Below are 25,708 nucleotides of genomic sequence, written 5' to 3'. Positions count from 1 at the left end.
CACCCAGAGGGTAAGAGAGAAATGAAAGGCTGTAGCAACACAGATTAAAGTGTGATAGTGACTTTTGGAAGTAAGACTCATTCCATGCTCTGCTCAAAGACCCTGATCCTAATCTCTTTCTCTCTACAGCCACAACGTTCCTCTTTTGTCTCCCTCACTGTGCCCACTGCCTAATCCAAATTCAATATGTTAACATATGCGAGGGCCTTGCTACATAGGAAAATGCAAAGCTGAGTCCAAAGGAGCGCATCCTGGGATTCTGCTGCAGTGTTGTGATGATTGGGCCCGAAAAGAGGGGAGGAATTATAAGTCATATCTCCATAATGACAGTGTACGCTATTGTTGGGATCTGTTCATTCCATTTCCATATTTTACTACGTGTGTCAACACAGCAACAATATCTACCACAATATTGTACAGCAGAGGGTAACTTAATGAGAAATGGTGAGGGGTTTAAAAGTGTGTATAATGTGTCTGGGATTGGTGTCATTTGGGGACAGTGATATGTTGAATAGATAAACACTGAAAGGAACATCTCTCAGAATCAAAGGGTGATTTTAAGTCTAAGCCAAAGTACAGGTTGATTCTATATACAGCAGTTCTATACATTTAACATTTCCATTGAAGTATTGAACCTGAAACAGAGGAAGTTTTGTATAGGCCCCTACAGACATGGGATTTCTCTCTCTTTAAGGTAGAGTAGGTTTTCCCAGCTCTAACTGGCAGACACTTTGCTCTCCACTAAAAACGACCTACAATGAAGCGAACTAATGAGCCATTCAAGAAAAGACGTCCTTAACCGAAGAGGTTAATAAGTTATTACTATATAATTATTAATACACAATACTGTAACACGTTTTCTCTTTTCACTACCACAGGCTGCACAGCCAGACAGCAGCAATGCAGCGTGACAAGGAAGTGTAACGTTTATTGACTTGGAAAGCAATCCAGTGAAATGTTCTCTGTAGGGATAGCTACAGATAAAAAGAAAAGGCTTGTTCAATTGCAAACCTTCTTTTTCCGTTTTCTGTTCATTGTACGACTAAAATTACAAACTTCCGACAGATACTAAAATGTCAGAGATATTCTGATTTTAATGTCTAGTGTTAATAATATGTTTCAGAAGTCAATCTGTTGATCAGAAAAGCATGGAGCGTGGCAGTATGTTGGCATGTAGCGTACTTGGTAACAGATTTGGACTAAATGAATCCTCCAGATTAATTATGGGAGATAACATGTTTCTGTATGTCCAACATATGGAAGGGAACTAAATCTGCCTCATCACAGGGAGGGCAATGTGAGGATACATCTCACAGAAACACACATGCCATGTTTGAGAGCCAAGGATTTCTACCTGGGAAACATAATGTCACTGTCGGTTAAAAACCTTGTAACTCCATTTTATGCAAATGTTCATATTATACTTTTTTTAAACCAGTAACACCCCTCAATGTCCTCTGGATCAAATTAAGGTCCTATATCTGTAGAGCTGTGAAACGCAATTTAGTGCTATTAAATAAAAGTGATATTTGGTCGTTTTTTTTAAGTGCGGTGTGGGAATCGGCTATCTGTCTCCCAACATGGCTGGGTTTCAGTACCTATCCTAGGCCTGGTTGTTTACATAGCAGTTGTGGTAAAACAGTCAGGGAGTGGAGTAAGGACAGTCATGACTCTCAGACCAAGAAAATGTATTTTAGTTAACGGGAAAATATTTCCAGAACAGTTTCTGTTTTGGAGAGAAGAGGTTTTAATCAGACAGCAACGATAAGGTATGTGCACTCTCCAGCCAATCAATAACATAAATTCTTCATTTGAACAATTCAATTAAAGCACATTGATGGAATTAAAACCAGTGGGACTGCATCCAGAAGCATCCTGTCAAAACCCTAGAGAAGAACATCTTTCCTCTTCGGACGATTCCTACGGACCTGGAGATTGGTAAAGGTTGACGGCAGGCAGGGGCAAAGAACATAACAATGGGATTATTTCTTATGATTATAGCAGAGTAAGTGTTGCCCCTAATTGGTGTAAACAGTTGTGACTAGCTACAAAGCAACACACTCATCCAAATCAAATCTCCTGGCTCGACTATTTCGGCCTGATTACACAATAACCCCACGGTGAGTGATCGTGTTCCTCCTCAGGCATCGGCTACACAACCTAGCGCAGCACTGAATAGAATAGAGAATCATGGTAGAAGGGGGATTGGAGCTGCTCACTGGCTGACTGCCTGCCTGTGTTAACTCTCTGAGCCATGCTCCCTGGCTGCGCTGCAAAGGGGCGGTTAGCTAGAGCAATGCAAGTGTTACCGCTGCTGAATGGCAGGGCAAATTCTCTCAGCTGAATTGAGGTTAGGAAGAAGAGAGGTCACACTTACTGTGCTAGTAGTGTATGTGGGTATGTGTGTGTGGCAGGCAGAACCAGGGCAAACACAGCATGGGGAGTTTTTTTATAGACCTCAAAGCCTTTATTAAAGGGACAGCTCAATCAAAACACAGAAACAACTTGATTTTCATGAGCTTCCACAATCTTTCCAATGTTGTGGGGAAACCATTCATCAGGTTTTACAGTGTTTGGAGAAAGGAGTGGCTCTGAAAGAATATGTTGGCTAGACAATGGTTCCTCTCCCAGTTGAGCCAAGCAGTGTTTCTGAGCTTAAAATGCAGGTTGTTATGGTCTTCTAAGTCAAGACACCTGCTCTGACCTTCCCACTCACCTGGGTACGAACAATCTTTACAGGAATGAAACCCTCTCTTCTATCAATATGACCTAGGAAGCCAGAAACTTTACAACATTATGGAACTCATAAATGATAATGTTGTCATCCGACGGGTGTTTTTATTCGACAAGGGGAGGAGGTACATTATCTCTCCTTTTCTGTCTCTCTACACTTCTCTTGTTTCCTCCACCACCACCTCAGTTGTGAATAACTGTCCATCTTCATATCTTTCCTCCCTCGCTCCAGACTCTATAGCTGCGTTAAAGAACAGGAGTTGAGAAGCCTAAGAGTTATGGGTCTGCCAATGACACTTAATACCTTATTGTCCCCCGGAGGAAAAAAACAAACAACTTAAGCATGTTAAGTGAGGGAGGGCCTCTAACAGTGTGGACCCAGGTCCAACTCTCTTCTGGCTGGGGATTAGAGAATTCATTAGTAATCTGCAGGGGAGGACTTTAAAGCAGCCTGATTTATGTGCATAGGTTGCAGAAACTCCTCTCCCCCACTCATTTACCTACAACTGCTATGTAAACAACCAGGAATAGGATAGGTACAGAAACACAGCCATTTTGGAAGGAAGATAACCAATTTCCACAATGCACTTCAACAACTATCAGATAAGATAGCAGTTATATTTAATAGCACTAAATTGCTCTAGGTTGACTAGATATAACAGAACAGCTGACCTCAATACACAGGAACATAACAGAACAGCTGACCTCAATACACAGGAACATAACAGAACAACTGACCTCAATACACAGGAATAGTGTCCAACGTCTTGGAGCTCGGTGGGTCTAAACCAGATAGCGTCCTCCTCCTTGTTCATTCTGATGCCGTCGAAAGAGATAGGCTCCTCAAAGTCTCCGTGTCCTGTACTTTTATACCACATAAGGCTTAGTCCCACACTCTGGGAGTGGGTGTAGTTCGCTCTGATGTATCCATAGAATAAAGCACATTTAATCCGCACCGGTTCCCCCAAAAGCACTTTGTATTTCAAGTAGTCCACTGACCAATCCGTGCAGTCGTCCACTGAGGAGAAAGGAGAGAGGGAAAGGTACATTAATAGGACTGTCATAAGAGCATCATGAAAGTGTTCTAACGATATAAGCACATTTGTTTCCTTACACAGGAAAACAAGCTGAAATATGCTGATCATTTAAATGGTATTTGGCGCTGGGAAGTGGGATCAGAGTCAAATAAATGACTGGCCTTAGTTAAGTCTCTATGTGCATTGCCAGTATTGATTTGACCATCATGAATCAGGAAGTAATAATTGTAACAATTGTTTACAGTAGCATTTTCATCTCAAAGTGACAACACTTCCAACCTATCACCCCTCTCTAAGCTATTTCCACCACACAGGAACAGTAGAAAAGATGTAGACAGAATGGAACACATAAAAGAAGAGGATAGAGTAGTAGCTGTGGTTGCCGGGGCCTACAGCTGTCTGCTCACCCAGCCGTTCCAGAGCACTAGCACCAGCTGTGACCTAGTCAGAGCCGGGGCAGCGAGAGCCAATGGGAGGGCAGAGTCGGGAGTAAACACACGACCACGCACACCCAGAACGAGGACGAGGAGCCAGGCGCACACGGCGGTTGACAGACAGGGGTGTAAAGTCCAAACACATGGATGGCATTACCACCAGACCGTGGAGGCGCTGTCCTCTGAGAAACTCACTACTAAAAAGTAGCACCTCTGTATTTAAACGGTATGAAGCATTTTCAGCCATATTACCCTTATTGTATAACAATATTAGACTTCCCAAAGCATAATTCATCCTCTCACCAGACATGCACAAATACTACATCCAGATGTATTAGTCTGTATTATAGACTCTTTAACATCAATCTAACATAATGATTACATACAGGCCCAGTTGTCAGAGCCATCCACTTCCATCCTAATGGACAACACAGGACACTCATTCACATTAAACTGCAATAGAAAACAAGAGAATATCTCAGCGTACACACTGAACTGCCTTCACTGTCCTCTTTCAATACCACAAATGTCAATGTTCAGGGAATAAATGAAAAATCCCTTCCTGATATTGGCCAGCTACAGGTAGAGGCTGGGGTCACTGAAGGTTTATCACCATTATGATATCTCATATAGTAGTCACCAACCACCAGCCAATCATATCATATCATATCCCCATTAGGTACCTCAATTGGAAAATACCTGAATTTATTCGGTTGGTTTGCATATTTATTTTGGATAGGTGGGGTGTCTGTCTGTCACTCACACAGTTGCCTACCTCAAGGAGCACTAAGGGGATGGAACAAGAGTTCCAGGGGCCCCCAGCCATACACACACAAAAACACACACACACACACATGCATGCACACACACAGTGAAAAGGCTGTAGAGATCAGAGTTTTCATGCAGGCTTCCGGGCTGTGGATGCTAGCTTCTGTCCTCCTCTGGGTACATTGACTTCAACACAAAACCTAGGAGGCTTGTGGTTCTCACCCCCTTCCATAGACTTACACAGTAATTATGACAACTTCCGGAGGACGTCCTGCAACCGATCAGAACTCTCGCAGCATAAACTGACATGATGTCCACCCAATCAAATGATCAGAGAATGAATCTAGTACTGAAAGCATAAGCTACAACTAGCTAGCACTGCAGCGCATTTAAAGCGTGGTGAGTAGTTCACTCAAAGAAAGAAAGAGACAATAGTTTAACAGTTTTTAATAAATTAATTTCTTCCAAAATTAAGAACAAGCGAGAGAGAGAGAGAGAGAGAGAGAGAGAGAGAGAGCGCAAGCTACATTTCATAGTAAATACTTGTTTCACTTTCAATTACTTAGCTAGCATCGAATGCAGCTGGCTAATTTAGCATACTCAAACACCTGGCTCGAGCTGACTATGTCTATCCAACACTGGAACTCTTACAAGTCAATGTAAGCTTTTAGTTTTATTAATTTATTTCTATTTTTAGCAAACTTAACATGTGCAAATATTTGCATGAATATAACAAGATTCAACAACTGAGACATAAACTGAACTAGTTCCAAAGATATGTGATTAACAGAAATTGATATGTCCCTGAACAAGGGGGGGGGGGGTCAAAATCAAAAGTAACAGTCAGTATCTGGTGTGGCCACCAGCTACATTAAGTACTGCAGTGCATCTCCTCCTCATGTACTGCACCAGATTTGCCAGTTATTGCTGTGAGATATTACCAAACTCTTCCACCAAGGCACCTGCAAGTTCCTGGACATTTCTGGGGGGAATGGCCAAGCCCTCACCCTCTGATCCAACAGGTCCCAGACGTGCTCAATGGGAATGAGATCCGGGCTCTTCGCTGGCCATGTCAAAACACTGACATTTCGTTCTTTCATGAAATCCCGCACAGAACGAGCAGTATTGCTGGTGGCATTGTCATGCTGGAGGGTCATGTCAGGATGACCCTGCAAGAAGGGTAACACATGAGGGAGGAGGAGGTCTTTCCTGTAACGCACAGCGTTGATTGCCTGCAATGACAACAAGCTCAGTCCGATGATGCTATGACACACCTCCCCAGACCATGACGGACTCTCCACCTCCAAATCAATCCCGCTCCAGAGTACAGACCTTGGTGTAACGCTCGTTCCTTCGACGATAAACGCGAATCCGACCATCACCCCTGGTGAGACAAAACCGCAACTCGTTAGTGAAGAGCACTTTTTGCTAGTCCTGTCTGGTCCAACGACAGTGGGTTTGTGCCTATAGGCGACGTTGTTGCCGGTGATGTCTGGTGAAGACCTGCCTTACAACAAGCCTACAAGCCCTCAGTCCAGCCTCTCTCAGCCTATCGTGGACAGTCTGAGCACTGATGGAGGGATTGTGCGTTCCTGGTGTAACTCGGGCAGTTGTTGTTGACATCCTGTACCTGTCCCGCAGGTGTGATGTTCAGATATACCGATCCTGTGCAGGTGTTGTTACACGTGGTCTGCCATTGCGAGGACGATCAGCTGTCTGTCCTGTCTCCCTGTAGCGCCTCACAGCACAGACAATGCAATTTATTGCCCTGGCCACATCTGCAGTCCTCATGCCTCCTTGCAGCATGCCTAAGGCACATTCACGCAGATGAGCAGAGACCCTGGGCATCTTTCTTTTGATGTTTTTTAGAGTCAGTAGAAAGGCCTCTTTAGTGTCCTAAGTTTTCATAACTGTGACCTTAATTGACTACCGTCTGTAAGCGGTTAGTGCCTCAACGACCGTTCCACAGGTGCATGTTCATTAATTGTTTATGGTTCATTGAACAAGCATGGGAAACAGTGTTTAAACCCTTTACAATGAAGATCTGTGAAGTTATTTGGGATTTTTACAAATTATCTTTGAAAGACAGGTTCCTGAAAAAGGGACATTTCTTTATTTTGCTGAGTTTATGTTGACTATGACGTGACAATGATATAGGCTGTGTGTAGCGGTTAGAGGTTATGATATGAAGGTTTGGCTTGGAAAAGTTGTTTCGCCTGGTCACAGACAGCTGATGTGGTGTGCACTGAAGTCCACAAGCGAAGGGAAAAGGGGATAGGAGAGTGCGTAGATAGTTGCGAGAATAACTTATAAACGCAACAAACTGTTTGTATGTGTCTGCTATGAAAGTGAACTGTGTTCGCGTGTGATCAGGGGTGTACTCATTGCGTCTCTTCTGTTGTTAAATGCTTCTAAATGGAAGCAAACGGAACGAAACGGGGATAAACATACCTGCATTTGTCCAATAGAAACTCTTGTTTGCAACTGGACTAATGATTACAACCTATATCAGCTAGATGCAGGCAAGAGTGTGCAACTCGGTATTGAATGTGTCACTGTCTGTCACCTTGATTACTAAAAATGATCTCAACCTGTGCACCTACTGTACGTGGTAAACTTTCATTCATAGGCTAGGTTGTAGCAACCTCATGATGGGTACAGGGAACATTAGAGTATCACGTAGTAGGCTAGTGGTTAAGAGTGTTGGGCCAATAACTGAAAGGTCGCTGGATCCAATCCCGAGCCGACTAGGTGAAAAATCTGTCGATGTGCCCTTGAGCAAGGCACTTAACCCAAATTGCTCCTGTAAGTCACTCTGGATAAGAGTGTCTGCTAAATGTCTAAACATTTAAATGTAGCCTAAACGAATCGATGTTACATTGAGCTGGGAGAATGGAATATGAATGACAGTCGTCCAGTATGCTGTAATAGAAATAAGGCCATGCTCATAAAAAAATGATAATCCTGAAAACACTTCTGATCTCATCTCTGTTATCCCTCGTCTTAAACACTTCTGATCTCATCTCAGTTATCCCTCGTCTTAAATACCACTGATCCCATCTCAGTTATCCCTCGTCTTAAATACCACTGATCTCATCTCAGTTATCCCTCGTCTTAAATACCACTGATCTCATCTCAGTTATCCCTCGTCTTAAATACCACTGATCTCATCTCAGTTATCCCTAGTCTTAAATACCACTGATCTCATCTCAGTTATCCCTCGTCTTAAATACCACTGATCCCATCTCAGTTATCCCTCGTCTTAAATACCACTGATCTCATCTCAGTTATCCCTAGTCTTAAATACCACTGATCTCATCTCAGTTATCCCTCGTCTTAAATACCACTGATCTCATCTCAGTTATCCCTAGTCTTAAATACCACTGATCTCATCTCAGTTATCCTTCCATCTTGTGCAATCCATTCCTCCCTCATCTTAAATGCCACTGATCTCAGCTTGTGCAATCTATTCCTCCATCATTCACTCGCTCTCGTTTCAACTGTCTATATCTTCCCCCCATTAAAACAGCTGGCTAGCACAGCTGCTGAGCACTCAACAGGCTTGGCTAATTGTGTCTTCATTAATGTTTTATTTACAAGAAACAACTCCGCAGCTAATTTTGTCCTATAATTAATCCATTCCAGAGAGATAGAGTGAGAGAGTGAGAGTGAAAGTGAGCGAGAGAGAGAGAGATTAAAAATAACTCACATTTCATGAAAGCAGACACTGGATAAGCATCAATATGGCTTTTGAAACGAGCATAGATTTCACAGTGGAGTTCAACTGAAATCTACATCTCTATGTGTTAGTCTGTAGAGATGCTCTTCAAGTAGAGACCCAACCCCAATCCACTTCAGGTTGGTTTAGAAGAGCAGGTAGCTAGATGATAGTGATGTAACAGCAGCAGACATTAACAGGAAGGCTGCAGTCTACAGGTCGGTCTGGGTATCGGGGGCCTTTCACAGCATGACTTAGAAAAGTGTTACTTTCCTCCCCCTGTTGCCATGGGAACCCAGGAACTAATCTTGCTAATCAACGACTGACTAATTAAGCGTCGTTTGAGCACTGTGGCAATCTGTAACTAAAACAAGAAATCACAAAGACGGTTTCGCATAATTAAAAGCTAATTGCGAGAAGTCTCCTTTAGAGAACAATCTCTACCAGTCTTTAATGCACTCACAGTCAGTCACACACAACTCATATTGCATTTGGATCTTTTCTTCCAATTAGAGTTTTAAATGATGAATAAACAGTCATTACGGAAAGTGAGAACTTATGAATGGTCACATAGGACTGAGCTATACTCCGTTTTAATTCCTGGCTATGTGTACACTAATGGCTCTGTGTCCTGGCTATGTGTACACTAATGGCTCTTTGTCCTGGCTATGTGTCCACTAATGGCTCTGTGTCCTGGCTATGTGTACACTAATGGCTCTTTGCCCTGGCTATGTGTCCACTAATGGCTCTTTGTCCTGGCTATGTGTCCACTAATGGCTATTCGTCCTGGCTATGTGTACACTAATGGCTCTTTGTCCTGGCTATGTGTCCACTAATGGCTATGTTTCCTGGCTATGTGTCCTGGCTATGTGTCCACTAATGGCTATGAGTCCTGGCTATGTGTACCACTACACCAATGACTATGTGTCCTGGCTATGTGTAGACTAATGGCTATGTGTCCTGGCTATGTGTACACTAATGGCTATGTGTCCTGGCTATGTGTACACTAATGGCTATGTGTCCACTAATGGCTATGTGTCCTGGCTATGTGTACACTAATGGCTCTGTGTCCTGGCTATGTGTCCTGGTTATGTGTACACTAATGGCTATGTGTCCACTAATGGCTATGTGTCCTGGCTATGTGTACACTAATGGCTATGTGTCCTGACTATGTGTAGACTAATGGCTATGTGTCCTGGCTATGTGTACACTAATGGCTATGTGTCCTGGCTATGTGTACACTAATGGCTATGTGTCCTGGCTATGTGTACACTAATGGCTATGTGTCCTGGCTATGTGTACACTAATGGCTATGTGTCCTGGCTATGTGTACACTAATGGCTATGTGTCCTGACTATGTGTACACTAATGGCTATGTGTCCTGGCTATGTGTACACTAATGGCTATGTGTCCTGGCTATGTGTACACTAATGGCTATGTGTCCTGGCTATGTGTACACTAATGGCTATGTGTCCTGGCTATGTGCACACTAATTGCTATTAGTCCTGACTATGTGTACACTAATGGCTATGTGTCCTGGCTATGTGTACACTAATGGCTATGTGTCCTGACTATGTGTACACTAATGGCTATGTGTCCTGGCTATGTGTCCTGGCTATGTGTACACTAATGGCTATGTGTCCTGACTATGTGTACACTAATGGCTATGTGTCCTGACTATGTGTACACTAATGGCTATGTGTCCTGGCTATGTGTCCTGGCTATGTGTCCTGGCTATGTGTCCTGACTATGTGTACACTAATGGCTATGTGTCCTGGCTATGTGTCCTGGCTATGTGTCCACTAATGGCTATGTGTCCTGGCTATGTGTCCACTAATGGCTATGTGTCCTGGCTATGTGTCCACTAATGGCTATGTGTCCTGGCTATGTGTCCTGACTATGTGTACACTAATGGCTATGTGTCCTGGCTATGTGTCCTGGCTATGTGTCCACTAATGGCTATGTGTCCTGGCTATGTGTAGACTAATGGCTATGTGTCCTGGCTATGTGTCCTGGCTATGTGTCCACTAATGGCTATGTGTAGACTAATGGCTATGTGTCCTGACTATGTGTCCTGGCTATGTGTCCTGGCTATGTGTCCTGGCTATGTGTCCTGACTATGTGTCCACTAGAACACTGGAACACTGGACATCTAATGCCTTTTCTCCATCACTGCCTCTCTTTCTCCCCTATCAGGCCAGATTAAACACAGACCATTATGGCTCTACATTCACTCATTTTTACAGCTCAGCGTGTCTTCTCTCGTCTCTCCCTTCACGTAGATAAAAGTCCCCAAGAATGATGTCCTCTGTCAACTAGGCTCCTGCAGTGTGAATGGATTCTCAGGTGCAGAATGGGAACTGTCTCTAGTCCTACTGCTGTTTCCTCGTCTGAAAGGTGTTTGGGTGAAAAAGGAGAAGCACGTTGGTTGTCAACTTCTTGATTTATCAAAATAACACAGCACATTTACATGAACTGTATAAAGCATTATGTGGCAAAGGTCAAATAAAAACAGCTTTGTATTTTATTTTAGAGGAAAGTTATCAACTCCAAATGATCCGGTTTGGCTTCGTCTGAAAAGTTCACATTTCCAAGTCTGTATTAATTTGGACAGAAGGTAGTAAAGTTCTCAATCGGTTCAAAAAAATACAAAATGAGTAATAGTAAAAACATCCAATAGATTTTTCAGTTGAGTACCGCCATGTTGAAAATGTCAACAGTTTAATTGAGTATTTACAGCGGAGAGGAGAGAGATTGGAAATACATTTTCCCTCTTCAAAGTGTATCCATTCAATCAAACTATTTTCATGGAAATATTCAACATAGACAGTAGTAGCTGAGTGAGGAGAAGGCTCTGTGTAACGCTTCTCATTGGTGGAAGGAGAGGAGGACCAAAATGCAGCATGGTAAATGTTCGTCATATTTTAGTTGAACGAACTGAACACTACACAAAATAATAACGAAGAGAAAACAAAACAGTTCTGCCAGGTGAACAGACACTAAACAGAAATTAATCACCCACAACCAAAATGGGGAAAACAGGCTACCTAAGTATGATTCTCAATCAGAGACAACGAACGACACCTGCCTCTGATTGAGAACCATACTAGGCCAAACACATAGAAATATAACAACCTAGAAAAAAGAACATAGACTACCCACCCCAACTCAAGCCCTGACCAACCTAACACAAAGACATAAAAAAGGAACTAAGGTCAGAACGTGACACTCTGTCTCTGTTTCTCTCTGTCTCTCTCTCTGTTTCTCTCGCTGTCTCTCTCTCTCTCTCTCTCTCTCCCTCTCTCTCTCTCTCTCTCGCTCTCTCTCTCTCTCTGTCTCTCTCGCTCTGTTTCTCTGTTTCTCTCTCTCTCTCTCTCTGTCACGACTACCTCGAATCAGCCGTTTCAGACATGGTGGGAGGAGAGCAGGGTTATTGTTCATTTCAGTTAGTGAAGAGAAATTATGGATAATCTGTTGGCAGAAAAAAACACTGCTCAGCTTGATTGAACTCAATTAACATGTCCCTGCTTCCAACAGCTTCTACAGAGCCTGGAACACGAACGGTGAGGGAGCAGGCCCGTTAACTACTAAACTACACTGACTGATTGGCTGGCTGGCTGAATGGCTGACTGAATGGCTGACTGACTGACTGACTGACTGACTGGCTGGCTGGCTGGCTGGCTGACTGGCTGGCTGAATGGCTGACTTACTGACTGACTGACTGACTGACTGGCTGGCTGGCTGAATGGCTGACTGACTGACTGACTGACTGACTGATTGACTGACTGACTGGCTGAATGAATGACTGGCTGATTGGCTGAATGAATGCCTGAATGGCTGACTGACTGACTGACTGACTGACTGGCTGGCTGGCTGGCTGACTGGCTGGCTGAATGGCTGACTTACTGACTGACTGACTGGCTGGCTGGCTGAATGGCTGACTGACTGACTGACTGACTGACTGACTGACTGATTGACTGGCTGGCTGGCTGGCTGAATGAATGACTGACTGATGACTGGATGGCTGATTGGCTGAATGACTGACTGACTGGCTGGCTGATTGGCTGAATGAATGAATGCCTGACTGACTGACTGACTGGCTGGCTGAATGGCTGATTGGCTGACTGGCTGACTAAATGATTCTCAATGTCTAAAAGTGTAGATGGAGAACTGTATCTCTTACTGGTCCTGAGGGGCTACTAGGAGTGAAGGGTTTTGTTCCATCCCAGCACCGACACTCCTAGACCTGTCATACATGATCACAGCCACCTTATCATCCGATGCATCCAAATGGCTCATTCATCTCCTCTCCTCTCCTCTCCTCTCCTTTCCTCTCTCCTCTCCTCTCCTCTCCTCTCCTCTCCTCTCCTCTCCTCTCCTCTCCTCTCCTCTCCTCTCCTCTGCACTTGAGGCGTCACTACATACACCCTGGTTTGAATCCAGGCTGTATCACAATCGGCCTTGATTGGGAGTCCCATAAGGCGGCCCACATTTGGCCCAGCATCGTCTGTGTTTGGCCGGTGTAGGCCGTCATTATAAATAAGAATCTGTTCTTAACTGACTTGCCTAGTTAAATAGTACAACAACAAATAAATTGTACTGGAAGCAGAATATACTCTGAGTCAAATACAGAGAAGCAGGGCCAGGTGAAACATGGTGCTAACAGTAAACATGGATATTATAGACACGTAGACACGTAGACACGTAAACATGTAGAAACGTAAACATGTAGAAATGTAGACACGTAGACACGTAGAATTGTAGACATGTAGACACGTAGACACATAGAATTGTAGACATGTAGACACGTAGACACATAGACAAATATAAGACATGTAGACACGTAGACAAATAAAAGACATGTAGACACGTAGACACGTAGACACATAGAATTGTAGACATGTAGACATGTAGACACGTAGACACATAGAATTGTAGACATGTAGACACGTAGACACATAGACAAATATAAGACACGTAGACACGTAGACAAATAAAAGAAATGTAGACATGTAGACACGTAGACAAATAAAAGAAATGTAGACATGTAGACACGTAGACATGTAGACACGTAGACACGTAGACAGGTAGACAAATAAAATACATGTAGACACGTAGACAAATAAAAGACATGTAGACACGTAGACACGTAGACAAATAAAAGACACGTAGACACGTAGACAGGTAGACAAATAAAAGACATGTAGACACGTAGACACGTAGACAAATAAAAGACATGTAGACACGTAGACACGTAGACAGGTAGACAAATAAAAGACATGTAGACACGTAGACACGTAGACACGTAGACACATAGACACGTAGACACGTAGACACGTAGACACGTAGAATTGTAGAATTGTAGACAGGTAGACAAGTAGACAAATAAAAGACATGTAGACACGTAGACACGTAGACAAGTAGACAAATAAAAGACATGTAGACACGTAGACACGTAGACACGTAGACACGTAAACACGTAGACACGTAGACACGTAGAATTGTAGACAGGTAGACACGTAAACACGTAGACACGTAGACACGTAGAATTGTAGACAGGTAGACAAATAAAAGACATGTAGACACGTAGACACGTAGACAGGTAGACAAATAAAAGACATGTAGACACGTAGACACGTAGACACATAGACACGTAGACACGTAGACACGTAGACACATAGACACGTAGACACGTAGACACGTAGACACGTAGAATTGTAGAATTGTAGACAGGTAGACAAGTAGACAAATAAAAGACATGTAGACACGTAGACACGTAGACAAGTAGACAAATAAAAGACATGTAGACACGTAGACACGTAGACACGTAGACACGTAAACACGTAGACACGTAGACACGTAGAATTGTAGACAGGTAGACACGTAAACACGTAGACACGTAGACACGTAGAATTGTAGACAGGTAGACACGTAAACACGTAGAATTGTAGACAGGTAGACACGTAGACACGTAGACACGTAGACACGTAGAATTGTAGACAGGTAGACACGTAAACACGTAGACACGTAGACACGTAGAATTGTAGACAGGTAGACACGTAGACACGTAGAATTGTAGACAGGTAGACACGTAGACACGTAGACACGTAGACACGTAGACACGTAGATGAGTAGACAAATAAAAGACATGTAGACATGTAGACAAGTAGACACGTAGACAAGTAGACACATAGACACGTAGACACGTAGACACGTAAACACGTAGACAAATAAAAGACATGTAGACACGTAGACACGTAGACAAATAAAAGACATGTAGACACGTAAACACGTAGACAAATAAAAGACACGTAGACACGTAGACACGTAGACGAGTAGACAAATAAAAGACATGTAGACATGTAGACAAGTAGACACGTAGACAAGTAGACACATAGACACGTAGACACGTAGACACGTAGACACGTAGACACGTAGAATTGTAGACAGGTAGACACGTAAACACGTAGACACGTAGACACGTAGAATTGTAGACAGGTAGACACGTAGACACGTAGAATTGTAGACAGGTAGACACGTAGACACGTAGACACGTAGACACGTAGACAAATAAAAGACATGTAGACATGTAGACAAGTAGACACGTAGACAAGTAGACACGTAGACACGTAGACACGTAGACACGTAGAATTGTAGACAGGTAGACACGTAAACACGTAGACACGTAGACACGTAGAATTGTAGACAGGTAGACACGTAGACACGTAGAATTGTAGACAGGTAGACACGTAGACACGTAGACACGTAGACACGTAGACAGGTAGACACGTAGAATTGTAGACAGGTAGACACGTAAACACGTAGACACGTAGAATTGTAGAATTGTAGAATTGTAGACAGGTAGACAAATAAAAGACAGGTAGACACGTAGACAAATAAAAGACATGTAGACACGTAGACACGTAGACATGTAGACACGTAGACACGTAGACACGTAGACACGTAGACACGTAGACACGTAGACAAGTAGACAAATAAAAGACATGTAGACACGTAGACAAGTAGACACGTAGACACGTAGACACGTAGACACGTAGACATGTAGACACGTAGACACGTAGACACGTAGACAAATAAAAGACATGTAGACACGTAGACAAATAAAAGACATGTAGACACGTAGACAAATAAAAGACATGTAGACACGTAGACATGTAGACACGTAGACACGTAGACATGTAGACACGTAGACACGTAGACATGTAGACACGTAGACATGTAGACACGTAGACACGTAGACACGTAGACACGTAGACACGTAGACATGTAGACACGTAGACACGTAGACACGTAGACAAATAAAAGACATGTAGACACGTAGACAAATAAAAGACATGTAGACACGTAGACAAATAAAAGACATGTAGACACGTAGACATGTAGACACGTAGACACGTAGACATGTAGACACGTAGACACGTAGACATGTAGACACGTAGACATGTAGACACGTAGACACGTAGACACGTAGACACGTAGACACGTAGACATGTAGACACGTAGACACGTAGACACGTAGAATTGTAGACAGGTAGACACGTAAACACGTAGAATTGTAGACAGGTAGACACGTAGACACGTAGACACGTAGACACGTAGAATTGTAGACAGGTAGACACGTAAACACGTAGACACGTAGACACGTAGAATTGTAGACAGGTAGACACGTAGACACGTAGAATTGTAGACAGGTAGACACGTAGACACGTAGACACGTAGACACGTAGACACGTAGACGAGTAGACAAATAAAAGACATGTAGACATGTAGACAAGTAGACACGTAGACAAGTAGACACATAGACACGTAGACACGTAGACACGTAAACACGTAGACAAATAAAAGACATGTAGACACGTAGACACGTAGACAAATAAAAGACATGTAGACACGTAAACACGTAGACAAATAAAAGACACGTAGACACGTAGACACGTAGACGAGTAGACAAATAAAAGACATGTAGACATGTAGACAAGTAGACACGTAGACAAGTAGACACATAGACATGTAGACACGTAGACACGTAGACACGTAGACACGTAGACACGTAGACATGTAGACACGTAGACACGTAGACACGTAGACAAATAAAAGACATGTAGACACGTAGACAAATAAAAGACATGTAGACACGTAGACAAATAAAAGACATGTAGACACGTAGACATGTAGACACGTAGACACGTAGACATGTAGACACGTAGACACGTAGACATGTAGACACGTAGACATGTAGACACGTAGACACGTAGACACGTAGACACGTAGACACGTAGACATGTAGACACGTAGACACGTAGACACGTAGACAAATAAAAGACATGTAGACACGTAGACAAATAAAAGACATGTAGACACGTAGACAAATAAAAGACATGTAGACACGTAGACATGTAGACACGTAGACACGTAGACATGTAGACACGTAGACACGTAGACATGTAGACATGTAGACACGTAGACACGTAGACACGTAGACACGTAGACACGTAGACATGTAGACACGTAGACACGTAGACACGTAGACAAATAAAAGACATGTAGACACGTAGACAAATAAAAGACATGTAGACACGTAGACAAATAAAAGACATGTAGACACGTAGACATGTAGACACGTAGACACGTAGACATGTAGACACGTAGACACGTAGACATGTAGACACGTAGACATGTAGACACGTAGACACGTAGACATGTAGACACGTAGACACGTAGACAAATAAAAGACATGTAGACACGTAGACATGTAGACACGTAGACACGTAGACATGTAGACATGTAGACACGTAGACACGTAGACATGTAGACACGTAGACACGTAGACACGTAGACACGTAGACACGTAGACACGTAGACATGTAGACACGTAGACACGTAGACACGTAGACAAATAAAAGACATGTAGACACGTAGACACGTAGACAAATAAAAGACATGTAGACACGTAGACAAATAAAAGACATGTAGACACGTAGACATGTAGACACGTAGACACGTAGACATGTAGACACGTAGACACGTAGACACGTAGACAAATAAAAGACATGTAGACACGTAGACAAATAAAAGACATGTAGACATGTAGACAAATAAAAGACATGTAGACACGTAGACAAATAAAAGACATGTAGACATGTAGACAAATAAAAGACATGTAGACACGTAGACACGTAGACACGTAGACACATAGACACGTAGACACGTAGACATGTAGACACGTAGACACGTAGACACGTAGACAAATAAAAGACATGTAGACACGTAGACACGTAGACAAATAAAAGACATGTAGACACGTAAACACGTAGACAAATAAAAGACACGTAGACACGTAGACACGTAGACATGTAGACACGTAGACAAATAAAAGACATGTAGACACGTAGACAAATAAAAGACATGTAGACACGTAGACATGTAGACACGTAGACACGTAGACATGTAGACACGTAGACACGTAGACACGTAGACAAATAAAAGACATGTAGACACGTAGACACGTAGACAAATAAAAGACATGTAGACACGTAGACAAATAAAAGACATGTAGACATGTAGACAAATAAAAGACATGTAGACACGTAGACACGTAGACACGTAGACACGTAGACATGTAGACACGTAGACACGTAGACACGTAGACAAATAAAAGACATGTAGACACGTAGACACGTAGACAAATAAAAGACATGTAGACACGTAGACACGTAGACACGTAGACAAATAAAAGACATGTAGACACGTAGACAAATAAAAGACATGTAGACACGTAGACATGTAGACATGTAGACACGTAGACATGTAGACACGTAGACATGTAGACACGTAGACACGTAGACATGTAGACACGTAGACACGTAGACACGTAGACACGTAGACAAATAAAAGACATGTAGACACGTAGACAAGTAGACACGTAGACACGTAGACACGTAGACACGTAGACATGTAGACACGTAGACACGTAGACACGTAGACAAATAAAAGACATGTAGACACGTAGACAAATAAAAGACATGTAGACACGTAGACAAATAAAAGACATGTAGACACGTAGACATGTAGACACGTAGACATGTAGACACGGTTGACCCTTTAATTGGGCTTCTTGCCTCAGCCTCACTATAAACACTTAATGTTATGTCATTTTCCTCACAGCCAGACATATTTTATGGTCACCGCAGGCTGCCCATGTGTTCTACTGCTCGTTAAAACAAGCTAACAGGTCTGTGGGAGGTACAGTCATCGTCTGTAACATGGGTCGGACCTTCACTTAAGGATGTCCTCTACCGCTGCAGTGTGTGGAAATCATAGAAATAGGATAACTAGAGTGGGCATCCCCATTCAAGTCAATGTAATTCTATGTCTACAGTGGAAGCTTGTAGGGTCACCATGTTTAGACCGATACACTGGGCACAGCACAACAATAACTTGTCTATTACAATTTCTGTATCACTATAGTAGTGGATACATTTAACAGCTGTTCACAGGAAACCTCCGTTCAACCCAAAGCTAGACGCGAAGGGAGGCCCAGACAGACACAGCCTACACTATTGGAACAGAAGCAACAGCCAGTCTCTGAGGTTGTTCATTCATATGCAGCCATTCCCCAACGATAAAAGCGTGACATTTAGAAAGTGAGATGCTAAACAATAATGACACAGTCAATAACATAACATATTCATCCCTTTCTAACTAGAATAAGTCACTTACTGCATACTTACATTTACATCATGTGTTCTCTCAGTGTTGCTCTACTTCATACAGACGCACACACACACACACACACACACACACTCCCCCCTCAAACACACACACATGCACGCACACACACTCCCCCCTCAAACACACACACACACACACACACACACACACACACACACACACACACACACACACACACACACACACACACACACACACACACACACACACACACACACACACACACACACACACACACACACACACACACACACACCGGTAATCCTTTCCCCATGGAGTGATGTGATCATGGCTGGCCACGGCCCAGGAAGAGGGACTCTACTTCCCAGTCAGTTTGCTAGGTGGAGGAGAGGTCCTCACTAATCCTGACCACTAATCCACCTTGTGAAAACGCTGCTGCAGCAGAGTGCCTCTCAATGAAGAGGGAAAGGAGTGTGATGTGTGGAGAAGGTAACCTTTCTACCAGGTCTGCAGGAGATGACCTGGCTGATCGAAGCTCCTCCAAAAGCAATGAATGCGTCCCAAATGGCAGTAGTGCTAAATGGAGTGCACTGGATAGGGAATAGGGTGCCATCATGAACATGTTCCAGAGTCATGAACCAAACCAATCATCCGTGGCCATCTGCACTACACACATCTGGCGCTTTCAGGGGCCACTAGGAATACCCATGGGCCCTGCGGGGGACGTGTAAACCGGTTTCATTCTCAGCCAATCAGAGGCCATGTGGCGCCCCGGTCGCCTTTTTCAGTCCGGTGATTGGCACAGGGTTATCACCTGATTATGCTACTGTGGCAGCTGTGACAGTACTGGAAATAAGGCTGACTTGCCAGAAAAGGCTTAAAGAAAAAATGTCTTGCCAACTAGAGGCATAGGATACCCTCTGTCTTTCAGATAATAGGTGCAGGTTTCCTGCAGGCCACCACACGAGCACATTTTTATTTTAGGCCACCATTATTAGCCAGATAGTGATCATTCAGAGCCAAAAAGAAACAAGTTTAACAGGACCACTAGGCAAAAAATGGACCAGCCCATCTGGCATTTTCCCAAGATGCCAGAGGGCCAGTCCGCCCTTGCTTTCTGGCACAGCAGGTAAGCTAAATCAAGCAGACCTGTATTGGGACCCCTCCCCCCTAAAATAATACTATTTATTTCAAACCATATATTTTTCAAATCCACTTGAACTCTCCCTCAATTTGCCATGGACATTTGGGCTTTTATATGCCTACCAAGACACTAATATACTATCTCATTAAGAGATGGATCCTTTAAAGGGCCCTGTTATTAACATTTTAAATAGAACCATGATTTGTTTATTTACCCAGATGACACCAGCTGCCGGGTTCGTTTGGTAGTCATAGTGACATTTACATCCCGTCCCGCCAAATAAATAAGGCATCTAGCTATCCCACTATGTCCCCCTTGCACTTTACACTCATGACACTCCATCTTCATTCCCTGCCTGTCTCGCTCTTTGTCTCCCTCTCCTTCCTCTTATTTATATGCAAATGCCTCCCAAAAAAGAAAGATGGTTATTTTTTCCATCAAAAATAAACATTGCCGTTCGCAATCCTATTGGCTTACGTCTCGTAACAGATTCCCCCGCCTCCTGTGATTGGGCACGCTCTCCTGAGAGTGGCGGCTGCTCTCTCTCTCTCTGTCTCCGTCTTCCACCCTCCCACTTCTATCTCTCTCTCTCTTTTTCTCTGCATCTCTCTCTCTCTCTCTCTCTCTCTCTCTCTCTCTCTCTCCTCCGAGCATCCTGGCTTTTAATTGCTGGCTGAGAGGATAGAGAGGGGGCTGATGGGATACGGGCCAGGTCTCGCTCCACTGAGGTGTGCGCTCCTTCGTTTCGGGAACCGGGAGTCGCAGAGGGGGGTAGGTCGCTCAGGTAATAGAAGTGGGGGGTTACTTTAAGAGCCACTTGACAGTCAGAAGGGTCTTGTCATGGAGTCTTTGCCAGCAGCATAGACCTATGTAAAGACAGAAAGCCCATCCTGGCAGTAGAACGGTGGTGACTCCCCCAGAGGTCAGTGCAATCTCAAGTCATCATCACCCCAGTGGGGTTGTTAAAACCCTCTCCATTAGAGTGTCAGCGATTTCCTTCTGGACAGATCAGAAATAGCCCCAACTGACAGGAGTAATTACATGTATTCCATTCCAGGAAGCACTAAGCAGACAGACAAAATTTGCCCGTCAATTTCAAGTCTTTAGCTATAAAAGTAACTACATGTAATGGTTATGCAGACGTGCATTAATTCCCAGACAGCATAGCAGGGTTAAAGGATATGTAGGAGTTCCATCAGTGACCCTGGCCTGTCCTGCCTGTTATGTGATGTTATTCACCAGCGTATCATCATAGAGGGGGAGCTTAAGCCAGTGACTCAGTCCCCCTCAACCTTCTTCAGTCCCACTCCAGACAGAATCACCATTTGGGTGCATCGCTCTGGAGTACCCCTGTGAAACAAAAACTCCTAAAAATAGAGAGAGCAAGAGAGAGAAAGAGAGAGAGAGAGAGAGAGAGAGAGAGAGAGAGAGAGAGAGAGAGAGAGAGACAAAGAGCGAGAGAGAGAGAGAGAGAGAGAGAGAAAGAGAGACAGAGACAGAGACAGAGACAGAGACAGACAGAGAGGGAGAGAGAGAGACAGAGAGGGAGAGAGAGAGAGAGAGAGAGAGAGAGAGAGAGAGAGAGAGAGAGAGAGAGAGAGAGAGAGAGAGAGAGAGAGGGAGAGAGAGAGAGAGAGAGGTATGTTGAATCTCTGCATCAGCCTCCCCTGGCATTATGACATGATATGATGGCCTGCATATGTAAACCAAAGGGATCCGAAGGGCTCCTGTCAATATGAATAAGTCAACTCAGACCTTTTTTGCGAGCCGTACTGTATCAACGCACTATTTTGCCTGCACGGCATTCAGCTCTGCAGAAAGAAAGAGAGAGAGAGAGAGAGAGAGAGAGAGAGAGACAGAGAAAGAGATAGATACAGAGAGAGAGATACAGATAGATCTAGAAATAGAGACAGAGCGAGTGAGAGAGAGAGAGAGAGAGAGAAAGAGAGAGAGAGAGAGAGAGAGAGAAAGGCTGTGCAACCACAGCAGAACTCGAGACAGAGCTGCATTTCCTGACAAAATGTAAAAATATCAAACAATTAGAGAGTGTAATTTTGAAATATTCAAGGTTTCAATGACCTCTCTGATGAGAGTAGGCTACCCATCTTGTTGGGGGGGGACGTCGAGAGCTGTGGGTTGGCAGCGCTCTTCAGTACATTGATGCCTGCCATAAGATGAGGGACAGTGTCTGTCCTCTATGCTTATTATTATTGTTCAATGTATGGTTATTTTGACCCTTGGTTATTGTTGTTACTGTATTGAGTATTATATATATTTATTATTATTTATTATTTATTTATTATAATTATGTTAATATTGTTAATCTCCAAAGTAAGCTTTGGCAATATGTACATTGTTACATCATGCCAATAAAACAAATTGAATTGAATTGAGAGAGAGATAGAGAGAGAGGGAGAGAGAGACAGTGATAGAGGGAGAGAGAGAGAGATACAGAGAGAGAGATACAGAGATACAGAGAGAGAGAGAGAGAGAGAGAGAGAGAGAGTGAGAGAGAGAGATACAGAGAGAGAGAGAGAGAGAGAGAGAGAGAGAGAGAGAGAGAGAGGGAGAGAGAGAGAGATACAGAGGGAGAGAGAGAGAGAGAGAGATTGAGAGAGAGTGAGAGATACAGAGAAAGAGAGATACAGAAAGAGAGAGAGAGAAAGAGATACAGAGTGAGAGAGAGAGAGAGAGAGATACAGATTGAGATAGATACAGAGAGAGAGAGAGAGATACAGAGTGAGAGAGATACAGAGAGAGAGAGAGAGATACAGAGTGAGAGAGATACACAGAGAGAGAGAGGGAGAGATACAGAGAGTGAGAGATACAGAGTGAGAGAGACACAGGGAGAGAGAGATACAGAGAGAGAGATAGATACAGTGAGAGAGTAAGAGATACAGAGAGAGAGAGATACAGAGAGAGATATATTTTATCTTACCTTTAATTAACCAGGTAGGCAAGTTGAGAACAAGTTCTCATTTACAATTGCGACCTGGCCAAGATAAATCAAAGCAGTTTGACACATACGACAACACAGAGTTACACATGGAGTAAAACAAACATACAGTCAATAATACAGTAGAAACAAGTCTATATACAATGTTTCAGTTTCAGAGATTTTTGTAGTTCGTTCCAGTCATTGGCAGCAGAGAACTGGAAGGAGAGGCGGCCAAAGAAAGAATTGGTTTTGGGGGTGACCAGAGAGATATACCTGCTGTAGCGCGTGCTACAGGTGGGTGATGCTATGGTGACCAGCGAGCTGAGATAAGGGTCTTATAGATGACATGAAGCCAGTGGGTTTGGCGATGAGTATGAAGCGAGGGCCAGCCAACGAGAGCGTACAGGTCGCAATGGTGGGTAGTATATGGGGCTTTGGTGACAAAACGGATTGCACTGTGATAGACTACATGCAATTTGTTGAGTAGGGTATTGGAGGCTATTTTGTAAATGACATCGCCGAAGTCGAGGATTGGTAGGATGGTCAGTTTTACAAGGGTATGTTTGATAGCATGAGTGAAGGATGCTTTGTTGCGAAATAGGAAGCCAATTCTAGATTTAACTTTGGATTGGAGATGTTTGATGTGGGTCTGGAAGGAGAGTTTACAGTCTAACCAGACACCTAGGTATTTGTAGTTGTCCACGTATTCTAAGTCAGAGCCGTCCAGAGTAGTGATGTTGGACAGGCGGGCAGGTGCAGGCAGCGATCGGTTGAAGAGCATGCATTTAGTTTTACTTGTATTTAAGAGCAATTGGAGGCCACGGAAGGAGAGTTGTATGGCATTGAAGCTTGCCTGGAGGGTTGTTAACACAGTGTCCAAAGAAGGGCCAGAAGTATACAGAATGGTGTCGTCTGCGTAGAGGTGGATCAGAGACTCACCAGCAGCAAGAGCAACATCATTGATGTATACAGAGAAGAGAGTCGGTCCAAGAATTGAACCCTGTGGCACCCCCATAGAGACTGCCAGAGGTCCGGACAGCAGACCCTCCGATTTGACACACTGAACTCTATCAGAGAAGTAGTTGGTGAACCAGGCGAGGCAATCATTTGAGAAACCATGGCTAGATACAGAGAGAGATATCAAAATCCAGAAAATAGCTGTTAAATTCTACAACCACCTAAAAGGAAGCGATTCCCAAATATTCCATAACAAAGCCATCACCTACAGAGAGATGAACCTAAGCAAGCTGGTCCTGGGGCTCTGTTCACAAACACAAAAACACCCCACAGAGCCCCAGGACAGCAACACAATTAGACCCAACCAAATCATGAGTAAACAAAAATATAATTATTTGACACATTGGAAGAATATACAAAAAAACTGAGCAAACTAGAATGCTATTTGGCCCTAAACAGAGAGTACACAGTGGCAGAATACCTGAACACTGTGACTGACCCAAAATGAAGGAAAGCTTTGATTATGTACAGACTCAGTGAGCATAGCCTTGCTATTGAGAAAGGCCACCGTAGGCAGACATGGCTCTCAAGAGAAGACAGGCTATGTGCACACTGCTCACAAAATGAGGTGGAAACTGAGCTGCACTTCCTAACCTCATGCCAAATATATGACCATATTAGAGATACATATTTCCCTCAGAATCCACAGATTCACAAACAATTCAAAAATGAACCCAATTTTGATAAACTGCCCTATCTACTGGGTGAAATTCCACAGTGTGCCATCACAGCAGCAAGATTTGTGACCTGTTGCCACAAGAAAAGGTCAACCAGTGAAGAACAAACACCATTGTAAATACAACCCATATTTATGTTTATTTATTTTCCTTTTTGTACTTTAACCATTTGTACATCGTTACAACACTGTATATATACATAATATGATATTTGTAATGTCTTTATTGTTTTGGAACTTCTGTGAGTGGACTGTTGACTGTTCATTTTTATTGTTTATTTCACTTTTGTATATTATCTACCTCACTTGCTTTGGCAATGTTAACATATGTTTCCCATGCCAATAAAGCCCCTTGAATTGAATTGAATTGAATTGAGAGAGAGGGAGAGAGAGAGAGAGAGGGAGAGAGAGAGAGAGAGAGAGAGATACACAGAGAGAGAGAGAGAGAGAGAGAGATACAGAGAGAGAGAGATATACAGAGAGAGAGAGAGCAATACAGAGGGGAATATACAGAGAGAGAGAGAGAGAGA

The 25,708-nt window shown here is 43.3% G+C and overlaps 1 protein-coding gene across 1 annotated transcript in view; it reads right to left on the bottom strand.

Annotated features, from left to right (window-relative positions):
• Window positions 1–25,708, bottom strand: part of LOC139414081 (interleukin-1 receptor accessory protein-like 1) — a 362,260-nt gene that overhangs the window by 210,894 nt on the left and 125,658 nt on the right. The window contains exon 3 of the mRNA XM_071161964.1: window positions 3,472–3,751. Coding sequence (XP_071018065.1) covers window positions 3,472–3,751 — 280 coding nt within the window. The remainder of the gene's footprint in view (window positions 1–3,471; window positions 3,752–25,708) is intronic.

This window comes from Oncorhynchus clarkii, chromosome 7 (assembly GCF_045791955.1).
Source record: "Oncorhynchus clarkii lewisi isolate Uvic-CL-2024 chromosome 7, UVic_Ocla_1.0, whole genome shotgun sequence".
NCBI classification, from domain to species: domain Eukaryota; kingdom Metazoa; phylum Chordata; class Actinopteri; order Salmoniformes; family Salmonidae; genus Oncorhynchus; species Oncorhynchus clarkii.
Note: the sequence above shows the minus strand (reverse complement) of the source record. Positions and strands in the feature narration are given on the sequence as shown.